Raw genomic sequence first — 19,733 nt, forward strand, 5'->3', positions numbered from 1 at the left:
GAAGGCACAGAAAAGAAACAGCAAGTGTAAGTCCAATCATACCAGAAATTACAGTAAATGTAAATGGTCTTAGAAACTCAGTCAAAAAGCAGTCACTGTCATACCAGCTGAAAATGCAAAACCCATATGCTGTCGTAGATTCAAAGAAACAGACTGAAAATAAAAGAAGTAAAAGAAGGGAAAAAGGGCCGGGCGCGGTGGCTCAAGCCTGTAATCCCAGCACTTTGGGAGGCCGAGACGGGTGGATCATGAGGTCAGGAGATCGAGACCATCCTGGCTAACACGGTGAAACCCCGTCTCTACTAAAAAATACAAAAAACTAGCCGGGCGAGTTGGCGGGCGCCTGTAGTCCCAGCTACTTGGGAGGCTGAGGCAGGAGAATGGCGTAAACCCGGGAGGCAGTGAGCTGAGATCCGGCCACTGCACTCCAGCCTGGGTGACAGAGGGAGACTCCATCTCAAAAAAAAAAAAAAAAAAAAGAAGGGAAAAAGATGTACCATGCAAACAATAACCATAAGAGGGCTAGAGTGACTACTCTAAGACAGAACAGACCTTAAAACAAGAAATACCACTGGAAGACGGGTGCACTGGTTCACACCTGTAATCCCAATACTTTGGGAGGCCCAGGTGGGTGGATCACTTGAGGTCAGCAGTTCGAGACCAGCCTGGCCAACATGGTGGAACCCCATCTCTACTAAAAATACTTTAAAAATTAACCGCGCATGGTGGTGTGCGCCTGTAATCCCAGCTACTCAGGAGGCTGAGGTGGGAGAATCACCTGAACCTGGGAGGTAGAGGTTGCAGTGAGTGAGATTGTGCCACTGCACTCTAGCCTGGGCTACAGAGTGAGACTCTGTCTCAAAAAATAAAAAAAAACACCAGTCAGGAGTTCAAGACCAGCCTGACCAACATGGTGTAACCCTGTCTCTACTAAAAATACAAAAATTAGCCAGGCATGGTGGCAGGTGCCTGAAGTCCCAGCTACCAGAGAGGCTGAGGCAGGAGAATCGCTTGAATACGGGAGGTGGAAGCTGCAGTGAGCCAATATCACGCCATTGCACTCCAGCCTGGGCAACACAGCAAGTCTTCATTTCAAAACAACAACAAAAAAAACACAAGTCGGATGTGGAGGTTCATGTCTGTAATCCCAGCACTTTGGGAGGCTGAAGCAGGTGGATCACTTGAGGTCGGGAGTTCGAGACCAGTCTGGCCAATATGACGAAACCCTATCTCTACTAAACATAAAAAAATTAGCTGGAAGTGGTGGCAGGTGCCTGTAGTCCCAGCTACTCGGGAGGCTGAGGCAGGAGAATCGCTTGAACCTGGGAGGCGGAGGTTGCAGTGAGGTGAGATTGCACCCCTGCACTCCAGCCTGGGCAACAGAGCAAGACTCCATCTCAAAAAAAAAAAAGAAACAGGCAAATGAGGTAGACCATTCCCGGAGAAGGGATGCCAAGCACCTGAAATGCAGTCAGTATGAAAGAGAAAATGAGTCTTAAATTTTACGTAATGTGACTGATTTAATTTAAAATGGAAACGGTCACACGTCGCCAGAAGTTGCCCTATTGGATAGCACAGCTCTAAAGCACCGACTTCAGCCAGGCCTGGGCCCCAGCTGTTCTCTGCCCCACAAGATGCCCAGACAGGGCAGGGGAGGGTCTCATGGCACACAGGGTGGAAGTCACTGCCAGTGGACACTGAGAGCCTTGAAAGCCAGGAAATGCATTCTTACCTCTTCCTCTTCTTCCGAGCCACTTTCTTCACTATCAGACCTCGGAGCTACTTCATACCTAGAAAAAAATATAAGGGCTTTCATATAAATCTGCTCAGAACCAGCAGAATGCACTTTCCCTACCAAACCTGCCAAGGATCCAAACAGAAGTAAAACTGCCCCCAGCTGCCACCTCCCTGGAATAAGGCCCACTGAGGACTTAGATCCCCACTGCATCTGGAACGCAAGACCCAACTCACCCCGGGTTCATCTCGAGCCAGGCCTCCAGCTGCCCGGCTTTGGGGGCATCTGTGCCCGTGAGGATCTTCCCGCTCTCCACATGGATCACCTTCACCGGGAGGTCGCTCATCTGGCTGGTCTCGTCCAGAGGCTGAAAAAGAGTCATCCGTGCGACATTGAGGTTGCAGGGCCTCCAGACCAAAGGCTTACAGAGGCCAAGGTGGGAAGCACCCACTCAACTGTCTGCACAGAAAAGGGCAGGCAAACATGGCCAGTGGTGGTGAAAATGGGCAAACTGTATACTCAGTAATCCAGTAAAAATATATAATCCATGAGTCTTGGCTAAGTGACACTTGTTTCTTTTTTTTCCTTTCTTTCTCTTTTTTTTTGAGACAGAGTGTAGCTCTGTCGCCCAGGCTAGAGTACAGTGGCATGATCTCGGCTCACTACAACCTCTGCCTCCTGGGTTAAAGCAATTCTCTGCCTCAGCCTCCCAACACCTGTTTCTTCAAGTTAACTGACATATACACTGCAATTTTCAAATAGTCCAGACATTCACAGTTGAAAATTCAGGCCGGGCTGGTCTCAAACTCCTGACCTCATGTGATCCACCCACCTTGGCCTCCCAAAGTGCTGGGATTCCAGGGGTGAACCACTATGCTCGGGCCATTTTTTTTTTGGAGACGGAGTCTCACTCTGTCGCCCAGGCTGCAGTGCAGTGCCGTGATCTTGGCTCACTGCAAACTCTGCCTCCCAGGTTCACGCCATTCTCCTGCCTCAGCCTTCTGAGTAGCTGGGACTACAGGAGCCCATCACCAAGCCTGGCTAATTTTTTGTATTTTTAGTAGAGATGGGGTTTCACTGTGTTAGCCAGGATGGTCTCAATCTCCTGACCTCATGATCTGCTCACCTCGGCCTCCTAAGGCCCATTTTTATCTTTTTAACGAAAACTGAATAGTATAATGTGGGCTCTCCCCCTTCTCCTGTCCTCCAGCCTAAGTTTTCTCTTCACAGTTGTCCACTGGTATCAGTTTCCTGTCCATCCTTCCAGATGAATTCCATGGATAAGAAACACAGAGTTAGACGTTTCCACTTTCTCCCTGTTTTTTACACTAATGGCTATATTAATTTACATTTTTTGGACCTTGATTTTTTTTTTCTCCCACTTATACTCTATTTGTAGACTTCATCAAGGGTCCTCATTCTTTTTTGTTAAAAAGCTAACTGAAATATTTCAAAAATAATTCCTCTTAGCAACAAATATGAAACTCCTCCTGTTGAGATTCAATGGATAAACATTTTCTCCCTCATTGATTCTTGTACATTTCCTACAGAAAACTCCCAAGAAGGGGATAAAGTTCTTGGTTTAAATTTTGGTTTCCATCTTGCAGGAATTTATAACTACCTGCAAAACTGCTGCCCTCATAGCGTCACCGCTGTCCACACAGCAGAGGGATATCAGTCTCCATGCGCTAAAAGCTCACCCACAGAGCAGCCACCACAGAGGGTCACAGCAACCTCTTACCCCAACAATGGGCTCTGTAGGCTGCCTCAATCAAGGACTTTCAACTCCACAACCTCTCTGGGATCACTGGGAGGAGTGGTCAAAGGTGCCGATTGCTGCATGCCTCCCCGACACCCAAAATTCTGATTGAACTGCTCTAGAGTGAGGCTTGGGCATCCTTGCTTTTTTTTTTTTTTTGAGACGGAGTCTCGCTTTGTCACCCAGACTGGAGTGCAGTGGTGCGATCTCAGCTCACTGCAAGCTCCGCCTCCTGGGTTCACGCCATTCTCCTGCCTCAGCCTCCGGAGTAGCTGGGACTACAGGCGCCTGCCACCGTGCCCGGCTAATTTTGTGTATTTTTAGTAGAGATGGAGTTTCACCGTGGTCTCAATCTCCTGACCTCATGATCCACCCTCCTCGGCCTCCCAAAATGCTGGGATTACAGGCGTGAGCCACCATGCCCGGCCTGCTTTTTTAAATTTTTAATTTACTTTTTATTTTTTGGAGATGGGCTCAGTACCATGCTTTTTCACAGGTGTGATCACAGCCTCAAAGCCCTGGGCTCAAGTGATCCGCCTACCTCTGGTTCCCAAGCAGCTGGGACCTCAAGTGTACAACACCATGCCCAGGTAATTATTTTATTTTTTGGAGAGACAGAGTCTCCCTATGTTGCCCAGGCTGGTTTTGAACTCCCGGACTAAAGCAATCTTCCCACCTCAGCCTCCTGAGCAGCTGCAACGCCACGCACATGCCTTCACGCCCAGCTACTACTCAGAAAAACGTCCCCAGAGGATCACTTGAACCCAGGACGTCGAGGCTGCAGTGAGCCATGACCTCACCACTGGACTCCAGCCTGGACAACAGAGAGACCCTGTCTCAAATAATAGTAATAATAAAAATAGAGAGCTCCCCAGGTGACAAGAACATACAGCAGAGGCTGAGTACCACTGGCTGAGAACAAGGAAAACTCACAAGCAGCAGCAAGTGCCGGTGCCTGTTCTCAATACTCCACGGGACAGGTAGCCACAGCAGGGTTCAGCACAAGCTTCCACTTCATGCACATTCCCATTTCATGACTTCTTTTTTTTTGAGACAGAATCTCACTCTGTCGTCTAGGCTGGAGTGCGGTGGCGTGATCCGCCTCCCGAATTTAAGCAATTCTCTTGCCTCCGCCTCTCAGTAGCTGGGACTACAGGAGTCCGCCACCACCATCGGCTAATTTTTGTATTTTTAGTAGAGACAGGGTTTCACCATACTGGCCAGACTGGTCTCGAACTCCTGACCTCGTGATCCGCCTGCCGCGGCCTCCCAAAGTGCTGGGATTACAGGCGTGAGCCACTGTGCCTGGCCCATGACTTTTTTCTTGAGTATTCCAGATGGCTCCAGAACTGTGAGACAGAACTGGCTGACAGAGAGAGACCCTGTCTCAAGTAATAATAAAAAGCCCCCTAGGCTGGAATGCAGTGGTACAAACACAATGTACTGTAGCCTGGACCTCCTGGGCTAAGTTATCCTCCTGCCTCAGTCTCTCATGTAGGTGGGACTACAAGCGTGCGCACCAAGCCTGGCTAATTTTTTGTAAAGATGAGGTTTCACCATGTTGCTCAGGCTGGTTTCAAACTCCTGGGCTCATGCGATCCACACACCTCAGCATCCCAAACTGCTAAGATTACAGGCATGAGCCACCACGCCTGACCCTAAGTAATTCTTTTTTTTTTTTGAGACAGAATCTCACTCTGTCACCCAGGCTGGAGTGCAGTAGCTGCGAACCTGGCTCACTGCAACCTCCACCTTCCAGGTTCAACCGATTCTCCTGCCTCAGCCTCCCAAGTAGCTGGGACTACAGGGGCGTGCCACCACACCTGGCTAATTTTTTGTATTTTTAGCAGAGACGAGGTTTCACTACGTTGGCCAGGCTGGTCTTGAACTCTTGACCTTAGGTGATCTGCCCACCTTGGCCTCCCAAAGTGCTGGGATTACAGGCGTGAGTCACTGCACCTGGCCCCAGTAACTTCTGAACACCATATTTGGAACACATACCCTGGAGTGGAGGAACTCTATAAATACTGAACTCTAGCTAGGAAACTTCTGCATAGAGGTGTCCGTCAGCACTTTGGAACGTACTTTCTGTGTATTCTAGAATGGAGCAGGTAAGTCAGTCTATTACTGTTCATGGAAATCAGGTTCCTGATTTTAGAATTAAGGAAAGGGGAAAGGATGACAATCAACCCTGTGCTGTTGGATTAGAACTGGAGGTGTCAACACAACCTCAAGATTCTTTGTGTGTGGGAGACAGGGTCTCACTGTCTTGACCAGGCTGGAGAGAAATGGTGAGATCACAGCTCACCGCAGCCTCAAACTCTTGGACTCAAGGGATCCTCCCACCTCAGCCTCCCGAGTAGCTGAGGCAACAGGTACATGCCACTACACCCAGCTAATTTTTAAAATTTTTATAGAGGACAAGGTTTTGCCATATTGCCCACGATGGTCTCGAACTCCTGGGCTCAAGTGGTCCTTCCATTTTGGCCTCCCAAAGTACTGGGAATACAGGCACGAGCCACCATGCCCAGCCACGATTTTTAACATATTCAAGCAGCAACGCAGACAGATTAAGTGTACATACATCTATTTCCCAGATCTGGCTCCTAGAAGCAGTGATGGCCCACTAGCAAGGAGCACCCCCAAAGTCAGATCTTGGCATGTAAATATTCTTCTGTAATAAAAGGAAATATAGCCGGGCACAGTGGCTCACGTCTGTAATCCTAGCACTTTGGGAGGCCAAGGCAGGTAGATCGCTTGAGCTCAGGAGTTTGAGACAAGCCTGGGCAACATGGTGAAACCCTGTCTCTACAAAAAAAATACAGAACACTTAGCCAAGCATGGTGGCATGTGCCTGTAGCCTCAGATACTCAGGAGGCTGAGGTGGGAGGATCACTTCAGTCCAGGAGGTTGAGACTACAGTGAGCAATGATCGTACCACTGCATACTCCAGCCTGGGTGATGCAGGGAGACCTTTTCTTGGGAAAAAAAAAAAAAAAGGAATCAGGACTCCCCGGGGGAAGAGCTGGGTCCAGGGAACTCAGGCAGGGAAAGCAGAAGAAAAACCTGGTGAGGAAGGAAGTGATCCAGGAATGGTGGGCACATGCCAAAAGCGAACAGGAGCCAATGTCAAGGGGCTTCTACTGGCTAAAGCTAAATAGCCAAAAGAAATCATTTTAAAGGATCAGAATCTACTCATTCAACTAAACAAGAATCCATAAGTCTACACCCGGGGTTGGCAGACCATGGCCACAGGTCTAACAGGACCAAAGAGAAAGCTTTACCTAGTATAGAAAAACAAATAAATCAATGCAGAAAGAATGATGGAACTAAAAGTCACCATCCTGTAGCTGTCACAGCAAAAACTGATACAGGCAAAAAAAAAAAAAAAAAAAAAAAAAGATACTAAAAGGAGTAGCTGGAATTCTGAGGAGTTACAACATAGTTACAGAGTCTCAAGTGTCTTCCTACAGGGTACTTACTGATTACAAAAGAAAAAAACAGAAACTGGACAGTGGAGATCCCTTGGCAGGGGTTCAAAGTCAGCATCACCAGTGACCTTATTTGCAAACCTCTGCCATGCACTCCTGACGTGATGCCCTGAGAGGTACCCAGGGCCAAGTTGGGTCTGCCTGCCAGAGACACATAACCTGACTCTAACCACAAGGAACATCAGACAAATCAAAATCCAGGGCCACTGGCTGACATATCTGGCCTGAAGCCAAGTGTGGTGGCTCACGCCTATAATCACAGCCTTTGGAAGGCTGAGGTGGATCACTCCAGCCCAGGAGTTCAGGACCAGCCTGGGCAACGTGAGACCCCATCTCTGCAAAACACACACACACACACACACACACACACGGAGCTCTTTAAGATCAAAGCTGACTAAAGGGACCTCCACTAAATGTGACCTGGAGTTTTCTGCTGCTGTGAAGACAACTGGAAAAACTGGCCAAACCTTATATAAAGGCCTGCAGACTGGAAAGAGTGCTGTACCAACGTTCACCTCCTGCTTCTGTCACCTCGGCACAGTGTGCAGGAGCAAACTTGTCTTCAGGAAGTAGATACAGAAATACATAGAGGTGGCCGGGCGCGGTGGCTCAAGCCTGTAATCCCAGCACTTTGGGAGGCCGAGACGGGCGGATCACGAGGTCAGGAGATCGAGACCATCCTGGTTAACACAGTGAAACCCCATCTCTACGAAAAAATACAAAAAAACTAGCTGGGCAAGGTGGCAAGCGTGGGTAGTCCCAGCTACTCGGGAGGCTGAGGCAGGAGAATGGCGTAAACCCAGGAGGCGGAGCTTGCAGTGAGCTGAGATCTGGCCACTGCACTCCAGCCCGGGTGGCAGAGCAAGACTCCATCTCCAAAAAAAAAAAAAAAGAAAATACATAGAGGTAAAGCACTGTCATGTCTGAATTTGACTCTCCAAGAGTTTAGGTAGAAACATGTGAAGGCCAGGTCACGGGGACCCATAATCCCTAACTTTGCTTTGGGAGGCTGGAGGCAGGAGAATGCCTACAGGCTCAGGAATTGGAGACCAGCCTGAAAACATAGGAAACCCCATCTCTATAAAAAATAAATTTTTAAAAAATTAGGCCAGGCACTTGTTGGCTCATGCCTGTAAATCCTGGCACTTTGGAGGCCCGAGGCAGGTGGATCACCTGAGGTCAGGAGTTCAAGACCAGCCTAGCCAACAGGTGAAACCCGTCTCTACTAAAGGAGCAAAAACTGGCTGGGCGGTGGCTCAAGCCTGCCAATCCCAGTTGGAGGCCAAGGCAGGTGGATCACGAGGGCAGGATATTGAGACCATCCTGGCTAACATGAGTGAAACCCTGTCTCTACTAAAAGCCAAAATTAGCGAGTGGTAGCGCCTGAGTCAGCTACTCGGCAGGCTGAAAGAGCAGGAGGAAATATAGATGTGAACCCAGGAGGCAAACTTGCAGTAGGCAGAGATGTACCAACCTGGGTGACAGAACGAGACTCCATCTAAATAAAAATAAAGATAAAAATAAAATTAGCCAGGCATGGTGGTGGATGCCTGTAATCCCAGCTACTCAGGAGGCTGAGGCAGAATTGCTCGAACTCGCGGGGTAGAGGCTGCAGTGAGCCAAGATTGCGCCACTTCACTCTAGACTGGGCAAAAGAGCGAAACTCCATCTCAAAAAAAAAAAACAAAACTTAGCTGGGTGTGGTGGGGCATGCCTGTAGTCCCAGCTACTCAGAAGGGTAGGATCACTTGAGCCCAGGAGGTCGAGGCTGCAATGAGCCATGCGCCACTGCAGTCCAGCCTGGGTGACAGACAGACCCTGTCTCAAAGAAACAAAACAAAATACAAAACGTGAAAATGGAGACTCTGGGTAAAGAACACACAGGACATCTCGGGACGGTTCTCGCGCCTCTCCTGTAAGTCAGACGTTACAATAAAGTAAAACCTGAAAGATGAATCCTGCGGCACATGCATAGAAAAAGGTCTGGAAGAAAACAACGTGTGGGATGAAGGGGCGAGTGGGATGGGGATCAGAGGACACCCCAGGATTCTCACCATCATCATATATCATTGTTCATAATTTTAAAAGAACATAGGTTTTAAAGTCTGAAACAGACCAGCGCCTCAGGGCTGGGATGGTACCTCCAAAAGAAGCCCTCCTTCCTCACCTCACCATCCGGCCCGATGGCAGGCGTCTGTCCTTCTGCATTTTCTGCCTTCTGGAAATAGAGAGAGACACAGTCAGGCTCTGACCCGCCAGGCTGAGGCCACACACGCGAAGACGGCCGCTCCCATCCCACCCGCGGCAGGCGCCACACCAGGCCCAGCACACCTTCTTTTTCTTTTTCTTCTTTTTCTCCTTGGCGACCTGGGCGGCCTTGTGCTGCCGCACCAGCTCTGTGAGGTTAGCCACGTACTCATCTGTCTGTTGCAAGAGGTAGGCCAGGCGCTTGTCCTTCTTCTGGTCGATGAGCTTGCGGTACCCCTCCTCATCTTCAGCCTACAAAAGCATGGGGGTTACTGCAATGTGGTGGCACACTGTGCACGTCTGTGGGCACCCATGGCCAGTCAACCCAGAGGCGCACTGAGGGCGTACATGGCTCATGGGGGTGCCGCGTCACTGACCCTTCACACAGCAATCGACTCCCTGTTCAGGAACTATTTCCTCAAAACCTACCAAGGGCTAGGTTCCAAAGGCACCTGCTAAGCAGATGGTCCCGCCAGGAGCCAGTTACAGAGGCCATGAGCCAGTCCTATCCACTTTGTTCACGAAACACACCCCAAACCCAAAGCCTTCTCTCCACAAAGTCCAAGGTGCATCCCTCCCACCAACTCCTACAGCAGCCCCTCACCTTTCTAAGAAGACATCAGATCACATCACCCACAGCCAAAACCCTCCCGGGTGAGGCTCTCATTCACGATCAGAATTCAACCCACAGTCCTCCCAATGGCCTGAAAGGTCCCACGCCCCACCTGCCCCTGTGAGCTCTGACCTCACCTCCCACCTCACACGATGCTGTGCTGGGAGCCCAGGGCTACCGGCTGTCCCTGGCATACGGCTGCCTGCCACCTCGACCTTTGTTCCGTGCTGCCTGGGGCTCCTCTCCTGGGTCTCTGCATTTGTGCATCAGGGCCACCCTTTGGGCCTCTGTTCCGAAGCCTTCACTTACTACCCTATCCCTCCCCTTCCATTCCGCTTCACCCTCCTCACTGCAGCTGTCACCATCCACTACTCTGTTTGCTTCATTCGTGTATCTGCCCCTCAAGCACAACCTACGAGGACAGAGGCCGTGTCGTGCTCCCTTCTGTGTCCCCCATACACAGAGCAGCACCTGGCTCAGAATGTGCTCCCAATATCTGTCCAACCAGCGACTCAGCCACAAATAAATGGTCAGAGATGTTTATCCTAGGGGTGGGGGGTCTGGATCGCACCACCTGTGGCTCTCACAGAATGAGGGGAGGGGGCACCACCTCCATTTTCCAGTGAAGGCAGAGGAGACAGCAAAGTGGTCTGAGGTCACACAGTCACTCTGATGATCAGAGGGATCAGCAAAGATCCGAGCCCAGGACTGACTCCCAAGCCCGCGCCTGCTCTTTCCTTCGCCCCACTTCTAACTCCGAGCTTTGAAATGCCTTGGTGTGACCCTGGGGAGCGACCCCTGGAACCTGCAGTACCAGCCACATGTGTGGAAAGGTGCATGTCAAGAAGGCGGGACCATACCATGAGCCTCCGCATGCGCTCCTTCTCGATCCGCTCGTTCTCTTTCTTCTGCTCCCGCTCCGTGTTGGCATGGTACGTGGCCACTGCCTTGGTTAGCTTCTGGATTTTGCCTGTGACCGATCTGTGATATTCCTTGAAATCCTTGGCATGCTGGAGAATGCTATTGAGGTATTCCTGTAGAGAATGCGCAAAAGAGAAGGCTGACCCCTCAGCAGCATGGCGGACACGTTCTCCTCAAGGCTTGTTTAAAACCTAGAATACTGCCCAGGTGTGGTGGCTCACGCCTGTAATCCCAGCACTTTGGGAGGCCAAGGTGGGTGGATCACGAGGTCAGGAGATTGAGACCATCCTGGCTAACACGGTGGCTAACACCCTGTCTCTACTAAAAATGATAAAAAAAAAAAAAAAAAAAAAATTAGCCGGGCATGGTGGCGGGCGCCTGTAGTCCCAGCTACTCGGGAGGCTGAGGCAGGAGAATGGCGTGAACCGGGAGGTGGAGCTTACAGTGAGCCAAGATTGTGCCACTGTGCTCCAGCCTTGGCAACAGAACGAGACTCTGTCTCAAAAAAGAAAAAAAAAAAAAAAACAACCTAGAATATCACTTTGGGAGGCCAAGGAGGGCAGAATGCCTGAGGTCAGGAGTTCGAGACCACCCCAGCCAATATGGCGAATCCCCATCTCTACTACAAACATAAAAAATATCACCCAGGTGTAGTGGCGCATGCCTGTAATCCCTGCTACTTAGGAGGCCAAGACAGGGGAATCGCTTGAATCCGGGACGCAGAGGTTGCAGTGAGCCGAGATTACGCCACTGTACTTCAGCCTGGGTGACAGAGCGAGACTCTATCTCAAAAAAAATAAATATAATACACAAAAAACGCCCTTTGCCTGTTGCGGTTGGGTTTCTCTGATGATAAAACTCAGCAATGGCAACTGTGGGTGGGAAAGGCCCTCGAACACAGCAGGTGGGCACACAGGGCAGTCGACTTGCAGGGCAGCGTAGCATGGATATGAAACGTCTCAAATATGTTTCCAACCCTCCCTCCAACTTATTCCATCACTACAAATTTACTTTAAGGAAATACCAGAGACCAGTCCCAAAATGTTCAAGCCAAAAATTCCTGTCCTAGCATGATTTTTAATTTTCAAAAGTTGAAATATGTTGCATGTCCTCAAACAAGAAAAAGTTGACATAAATGATCAGATCCTGGACCCACTGAAATGGAATACAGTGTGGACATCAAAAGTCATGTTTCCGTGATACTTAAAAACAAAGAAGCAATGTGGCCAAGAGCAGCAGCTCACGCCTATAATTCCAGCACTTTGGGAGGCCGAGGCAGGCGGATCACTTGAGGTCAGGAGTTGAAGACCAGCCTGGCCAACAGGGTGAATCCCCATCTCCACTAAAAACACAAAAATTAGCCAGGTGTGATGGCGCATGCCTGTAATCCCAGCTGCTCAGGTGGCTGAGGCAGGAGAATCGCCTGATTCCAGGAGGAGGAGGCTGCAGTGAGTGGAGATCACGCCACTGCACTCCAGCTTGGGCGACAGAATGAGATTCTGACTCAAAAAAAAGACAGCAAAATTTTAGAAAAAATAAAAAAACAGCAATTTAACATTGTATTAATATACAAGTAAAAAGGCTGAAATAACATATATAAAAACGCTGGCGGCCAGAAGCAATGGCTCACGCCTGTAATCCCAGCACTTTGGGAGGCCAAGGCGGACAGATCACAAGGTCAACAGTTTGAGACCAGCAGCCTGGCCAACATAGTGAAATCTCATCTCTACTAAAAATACAAAAAATTAGCCAGGCATGGTGGCAAGTGCCTGTAGTCCCAGCTACTTGGGGAGCTGAGGCAGGAAAATCGCTTGAACCCAGGAGGCAGAGGTTGTGGTGAGCCGAGATCGCACCACTGCACTCCAGCCTGGGCAACAAGAGTGAAACTCTGTCTCAAAAAAAAGAAAAATTAGCCAGGTGTGGTGGCGTACACCTGTAATCCCAACTACTCAGGAGGCTGAGGCAGGAGAATCCCTTGAACCCAGGAGGCAGAGGTTGCAGTGAGCCAAGATCGCACCATTGCACTCCAGCCCAGATGACAAGAGTGAAACTCCGTCTCAAAAAAAAAAAAAAAAAAATGTTGACCAGGCATAGTGGATCATGCCTGCAATCTCAGCACTTTGGGAGGCCAAGGTGGACGGATCACTTGAGGTCAGGAGTTCAAAACCAGCCTGACCAACACGGTGAAACTCCATCTCTACTAAAAATACAAAAAACATGTTAGTCAGGCATGGTGGCAGGTGCCTATAATCCCAGCTACTCAGTGGGCTGAGGCAGGAGAATTGCTTGAACCCAGGAGACGGAGGTTGCAGTGAGCCAAGATTGCACCACTGCACTCCAGCCTGGGCGACAGAGCGAGACTCCATCTCAAAAAAAAAAAAATGTTAACAGAGATTGCTGTGCTGATTGTCTAGATTATTTTACACTACACAAGTAAGATATAAATGACAGAAAATCTCTAGAAAATCTATAAATGACCAAATCAGCACAATCATCCCCAAATCCTTACTTGACTTTAGATTTGAAGATTTCCATCTTATTGACTCATCCTGGGAAACCCTGAGTCAGATCAGTCCCTGTGCTGCCCAGAACCCTCTATGGCTCCCACTTCACTCAGAGCGACAGCCCAGATCCTCCCTGCAGCTCACAAGGTCCTGCATCACCTGCCCGTCACCTCCCTGCCCTCCCTCCTTCAGCTCACCCCGCCACTCACTATACTCTGGCTACATGCAGGTCCTTACTTTCCATAGAAAACATAGGCACATTCCAGCCCCAGGGCCCTTGCACCTTCTCCTTTTCCCAGAAAGCTCTTTCCACAGATCTGTGTGGCTCCCTCCCTTGGGGGTCTGCCCAGATGTCACCTCCAAAAGAAAGAACTCCCCCAACATCAGGTCTACAACAGCCCTTTCCTTTCTCTCTATCCCAGCTTGATTTTTCTTTGTGCCCTATCACCTTCCAGACATGCTACGCAGGGATTTGATCACTATCTTCTCCCTACCATTGGGTTTTTACACCAATACGTTCTCAGTGCCTAGAATACTGTTACGATGAGCAAAAGAGAGAGACAAGCAGCATGTTTAGGAACAAAGCAAACACAGCCCCATGACAACCGCTGGGACAAGCAAGGCAGCCAGATGAGTGGGCTGCAGGGCCTTGGGGCCACCGGGGTGTACCTGGTGCTTCTGCCGGCGCTTGCGCTCCTGCTCAATCTTCTGCTGCTTCTCTAGCTTCTCGGTGATGCGGGCCTCGCGCAGGGACTGGCGCTTGCTGCGCTTGTAGGCCTTAGCATTGAGGGCTGTCTCCAGCGCTGTGTCCCTCCGCATGCACACCACCACCTCCTGGCGCAGCTGTAGGAGGGAAGAGGACAAGCCCACGCGCTGCACAGCTCTGTGGCATCCACAATGACGAACACGCATGATGACGTCACATGCTACACCGCTAAAGGAGCATTTTAAGTGCCTTACACACCCAGTCCGTGTGTGCAGGGGACATCTAATAGGTGCCTCCGGGCAGGGCGAGCACAGGACAGAAGGTGATCACTTCTGGACACCCAGCCAGTGGGTCCTCTCGGACCTCCAGCTTGCCCCCCTCTACCACACACACAGCTTCTTAGGAGTCATTCAGAAGTACAGCACCCTTGGCTGGGTGTGTGGCTTAACACCAGTAATCTCAACACTTTGGGAAGCCAAGGTGGGAGGACTGCTCAAGCCCAGGAGTTTGAGACCAACCTGGGCAACATGGTGAGACTTCACCTCTACAAAAACTAACCGAAAAATTAACTAGGTGCCCAGGAGCAATGGCTCATGCCTATAATCCCAGCACTTTGGGAGGCCAAGGCAGGTGGATGGCTTGAGCTCAGGAGTTCGAGAGCAGCCTGGGCAACATGGAGAAACCCTGAGTCTACTAAAAACACAAAAACCAGAGTGGTGGCTCACGCCTGTAATCCCAGCACTTTGGGAGGCCAAGGCAGGAGGAACACCTGAGGTCAGGAGTTCGAGACCAGCTTGGCCAACATGGTGAAACACTGTCTCTAAAAATACAAAAATTAGCCAGGCGTGGTGGCATGTGCCTGTAATCCCAGCTACTCGGGAGGCTGAGGTGGGAGAATCACTTGAACCTGGAAGGCAGAGGTTGCAGTGAGCCAAGATCGTGCCACTGCACTTCAGCCTGGGCTAGAGTGAGACTCTGTCTCAAAAATAAAAAAATAAAAAAAATAACCCCAGCATGGTGGTGCACACCTGTAATCCCAGCTACTCAGTGGCTGAGACAGGAAAATCACTTGAACCACAGAGCCAGAGGCTGCAGTGGGGCGAGACAGCATCATTGCACTCCAGTCTGGGCAACAGAGTGAAACTCTGTTTCAAAAAAAGGAAGAATTCGCCAGGTGTAATGGTGCACGCCTATACTCCCAGCTACTCAGGAGGCTGAAGTGGGAGGATGACATGAGCCTGGGAGGTCAAGTTTGCAGTGAGCTGTGATCTCTCCACTGCACTCCAGGGTCTCACTAAGAACAGTACACTCAGAAATAGACCCATGCGGGACAGCACATGGTGGCTCATGCCTGTAATCCCAGCACTTTGGGAGGCCGAGGCAGGCAGATCATTTGAGGTCAGGAGTTTGAGATCACCCTGGCCGATATGGTGAAACCTTGTCTCTACTAAAAATATAAAAATTACGCATGGCAGCACACACTTGTAATCCCAGCTACTTGAGAGGCTGAGGCAGGAGAATTGCTTGATCCCAGGAAGCGGAGGCTGCAGTGAGCAGAGATTGTGCCACTGCACTCCAGCCTGGGTGATAGAGCAAGACTGTTTCCCAAAAAAAAAAAAAAAAGGGAAAGGGAGGAAAAGAAAAGGAAGAAAGAAGCCCTTGCAAGTCTGCTTCAAGAGGCAAGTGCTTTAGGGTAGAGAGGTCCATGTCTCCAGCACTGTGCAGGACGCAAGAGGAAGGTTCTGCAGTGAATGAGTGCCCATGGGTGGCCACAGCTGCTTTTCACAGCCCAGGCAGGTGTAATACTAGCCCAGCAAGCCATACTTGGAGGCTTAACAGCAGTGTTGGTGACAAAGGCCCTTTTTGGAAAGCTGCGGCCGTGCCGGCACCCACCTGCCTCTGAAAGTTCAGCAGCCTGAGGGCCTTGAGCTCAATGGTCGCTTTGGTTCGCAAATCCCCGGCCAGGGACCCGGGAAGGTTTTCAAGTTCCTGAATTCGGTGTGCAATGCGAGCCTGCAGCCTGGGAGCAGAGAAGAGAAGGAGCAAAGGCAGTGAGAGGCTTGCCAGGGCACCCGGTTATAGCTGGAGCTGCAGGGGACCCATCCCTCGAGGAAGGAGGGTGCTGGTCATGAGGCAAGAGATGCCTCAGAAGAGGATGCTGGCCGCAGGGCAGAGCAGAGAGGGAGGCAGCCAGGGACACTCTTCAGGACCGGGCCTCAGAGGGCAGCAAACAAGATTCCTGATAGGCGCGCCCAGTTCGTGCCTGTTCAGTGGTGTGAGCCAGGTTCTGGCATCAGGTGGGCTGGGGTTTTCATGCAGCCCTGGCATGGATGAGGCGCAGGGCCGTGAGAATCTACTTCACCTGCACACCTCAGCATTCTCATCTCAAAACTGAGGCGACCCCTTGGAGAGACCCTAGAGGTGTGGTCTGAAGATTACAAAGGTTACATAGGAAGGTTATGTGAACTAATCCTCTTAATCAGTCTTTCCGCACATACTCATTGAGCACCAACTGTATGCCAGGGACCATTTTGAGCGCAGGGCCTTACCACTAAACAAGATCAACAAGTCAAGGAACTCTCAGCCTCATTAGAAAAAACAGTCCATAACGGAGATTTAAAAAAATAAAATAACCACTGCAATTCCAGAGAGTGGCTGGAAGTGACGGGAAGGGCCTCCATAAGGAGGGAATCCCAGCAATGAGGCCTGAATGAGTAGAAGGAGCCAGCACGGCCTGTGCAAAGTTCCTGGGGCATGAAAAAGCCTAACTTATTAAATAAATGAGAAGAGGAACAGAGAGAGTGGGGTGGGTGAGGAAGGATGCTGGGCAGGAGTGGACATAAGGCAAAGATTATTGGGCAGATAATTGGAGTTACAGGCAGGTTTTAATCCAGGGAGTAGATCTGACGTCAATCAATCGTGAAAAGAGAATTCAGGCCAGGCGACGTGGCTCACGCCTATAATCCCAGCCCTTTGGGGGGCCAAGGCAGGCAGATCACCTGAGGTCAGGAGTTTGAGACCAGCCTGACCAACATGGAGAAACCCTGTCTCTACTAAAAAAATATAAAATTGGCCAGGCGCAGTGGCGCATGCCTATAATCCCAGCTACTTGGGAGACTGAGGCAGAAGAATCGCTTGAAACCGGGAGATGGAAGTTGTGGTGAGCTGAGATCGCGCCATTACACTCCAGCGTGGGCAACAAGAGTGAAATTCCATCTCAAAAAAAAGAGAATTCAGACTGTTGTGTGGGAAACAGACCGCAGCCAGAGTGGGAGCAGGGAGGTGAGGAAGGAGGTATAGGCCAAGTGGCAGCGGTGGGCACAGGGCACTGTTTCCTAAGGCGGGGGAGAAAGTTGAGTGGCTTCCCCAGGGGGACATAGGGGACAGAAAGTAGTGACCTTGGGAACCACACCCTCACCTGTACTCGCGCTCCTGCAGGATCTCCACAGGGTCGAGGCCCCGCGGCTTCTGGATGGGGGTGATGCGGCTCTGCTTCTGGTGCAGCGGCACCATGGGTGCGGGCTGGGCCGGCTGCCCGGGGGACTGGGTCTGGGGTGGCATCACAGGCGAGGCGGCGGGTGGGACGGCAGGGGGCGCAGGGGAAGGGCGACCCGTTGGCTGCGGGGGGATCAGTTTCTGAGGGGTGCTCGTAGGGGCAGCAGCATTCGCCATGGGTCCTGGGAGGAGGCAAGGGGCCAGGGCATCGTGTTGAGCTCTGGGGCCCATCCAGGCTGGAAACAGAAAGCTGCTGGGCTGCTCGAGGCCCTGGGGACAGGCAGACCCCGCCCATCTCCCACCTCTCACCTAGGGGTGTCCCTCACACCCGCCTTGGGCTCCAACCTCCTCCAGATCTCAGCCTCACCCTTGTCCCTCACACCCTTCACTGGGGCCAGCCCCACACCCCTGAGGCTTCTGTGTTCTGTCTGTGGCTCTACAGCAGCATTTCCTGTCGTCTCCTCCCAGTGCTAAATCCAATGGAAGCAATTTGCTCTTCAATGCCCATCGCTAAACCTCAGGCTCCAAGAGGGTGGGTAATGAATCCCACTGCCTCTTTGAGCCCACCAGATGGGAGCCTGCAGCACTTACTGAGCAACCACATATACAGGGCTCAGGGACTGGGTGAAGACCACGAGGGATGGGATAAAACGACAGTCACTGGGAACTGACTGGCTACAGGGGAGACCCGGGGACCACCACAAGAAAAGTACAAGCTGCGGTTCGGGCTGGCCACCTTGGCCCTTTCTCCCTGCCAGGGTTCATCTCAAGGCCTGCGCCACCCAAGCTTGCAACGGGGAGTCAGGGCATGGGTGCACCACCATAGAAGAGGGAGCTCACCTTCAGGCCAGGGTTTGGGAGGCCCTCCAGGAGGCTGGCCCGGCATCCCAGGGGGCACGCCTGAGGGTCCTGGGGGGGGCATGTTGGGCCCTCCCATACCTACACGTAGGGAGAAACAAACAAAAGAGAAAATAGTGCTCCTCAGGTTTATGCCTGTGCCCAGCCCCGTGGGCAGCCCTGGCCTCAGGGGACACAGCAGATACAACTATTAACCAGCACCCCCAGGGAAAGCAGGGAGCTGGGGAAGCAGCATTTAGCAGGACAGCTGCCCCCACCACCCGAGCACCCAGAAGTGCAGCATGGGCCCGTGCAATCCCAAACCGGGGAACCCAGTTGGCAGCAGAGCCCAGTCTGTCCACTCCTCCACCCACGCCCCAGCCATTCGCTCTGAGACACCTGAGGGCCAGGGCAGCCAGCCTTACCATGAGGCCTGCTGTAATTTGGAGGTGCCGGGCCGGGACCAGGGCCAGGGCCAGGGCCAGGGCCAGGTCCTGTTGCGGACACCGAGGGTGGAGGTAGCGTTGGCATCTGCTGCTGCATCCCAGGCATTGGCCGCTTGCCCTGCACCGCCATCTGCAGGTGGTCGGGGAGGGGCTGCCCCCTGGCCAGCATCTTGTAGGCCATGATCTGAGCTCTGAGCTGGTGCAGCTGGTTCTGGTTAAATGGGGTTGGGCCCCGGTTCTGCTGCCCCAAGGCCTGGGGGTCAGCACCATCCAGCGGTGCCCCTCCTGGTCCGGAAGACATCTGGGGGCCTGAAGACGGACCACTGGCTGGAACTGGACTAGAGGCATGCTCAGAGCCACCCAGGGGCGAGGGGTAACCTGCAGAGAAAGGCCAGCCCACTGGTCACTAGGCAGCGTACGTCTGTGATTTTTACAACTTCTTCCCTACACCAGCTCATACTCTGAGACAGGGCACGGCCAAATGGCATCCTTCTTGAGTCAATCAGGGGCACCTGGAGGGCACGCGCTGGAGGCACCTCAGCCCAGTAGCCGGCATGGTGGATTTGGTTTAACCCACGTCTCAGTAAAGTGCTGCTGGTTAATGCTGAGAACCTGTGCGTGAAATCACGGCTCTCTCCCGGCCTCCGCCTGCCTGTCCACAGGTGAGGTCCACATCTTCGGGCTGGCCAGGCCCACCCCCAACATTTCCATTCCCAGTGGAGCCCCTGAGCTTCCCACCCCTGATGACAGCAAGAACTTGGCAAGTCACCCACCATATCACTTCTCAATTGTCCTCATACAGAAAAGGCACCTGCTGGGCTCATTAAAGCAGAGTCCCAGGCCCTAGGAATCTGTATTTTCAGTAAGTTCCTCGGTGGCATGGGGCTGCTGCCCTGCACAGCCGTCCTCTATCACCCATGCTGAATACGGTCTGCCCCCCAACCAGCACTTCCCCTTCTGGGGCTGCTCCAAGACGAGG

At 51.7% G+C, this 19,733-nt stretch overlaps 1 protein-coding gene across 18 annotated transcripts in view; it reads right to left on the reverse strand.

The window, feature by feature from the left end:
* The window catches only part of SMARCA4 (SWI/SNF related, matrix associated, actin dependent regulator of chromatin, subfamily a, member 4), a 102,301-nt gene that overhangs the window by 56,886 nt on the left and 25,682 nt on the right, over positions 1–19,733 (reverse strand). For all 18 annotated transcript variants that reach the window (XM_031659898.1, XM_031659904.1, XM_017952201.3 and 15 more), the window contains exons 4-13: positions 18,734–19,132; positions 18,312–18,410; positions 17,395–17,653; positions 15,870–15,996; positions 13,940–14,113; positions 10,706–10,879; positions 9,317–9,484; positions 9,153–9,203; positions 1,972–2,102; positions 1,733–1,790 (exon numbers count right to left, since the gene is read on the reverse strand). In XM_031659898.1, the coding sequence (XP_031515758.1) occupies positions 1,733–1,790; positions 1,972–2,102; positions 9,153–9,203; positions 9,317–9,484; positions 10,706–10,879; positions 13,940–14,113; positions 15,870–15,996; positions 17,395–17,653; positions 18,312–18,410; positions 18,734–19,132 (1,640 nt within the window). The remainder of the gene's footprint in view (positions 1–1,732; positions 1,791–1,971; positions 2,103–9,152; positions 9,204–9,316; positions 9,485–10,705; positions 10,880–13,939; positions 14,114–15,869; positions 15,997–17,394; positions 17,654–18,311; positions 18,411–18,733; positions 19,133–19,733) is intronic.

The sequence above is a fragment of the Papio anubis genome, chromosome 20, assembly GCF_008728515.1.
Source record: "Papio anubis isolate 15944 chromosome 20, Panubis1.0, whole genome shotgun sequence".
Taxonomy (NCBI): Eukaryota; Metazoa; Chordata; class Mammalia; order Primates; family Cercopithecidae; genus Papio; species Papio anubis.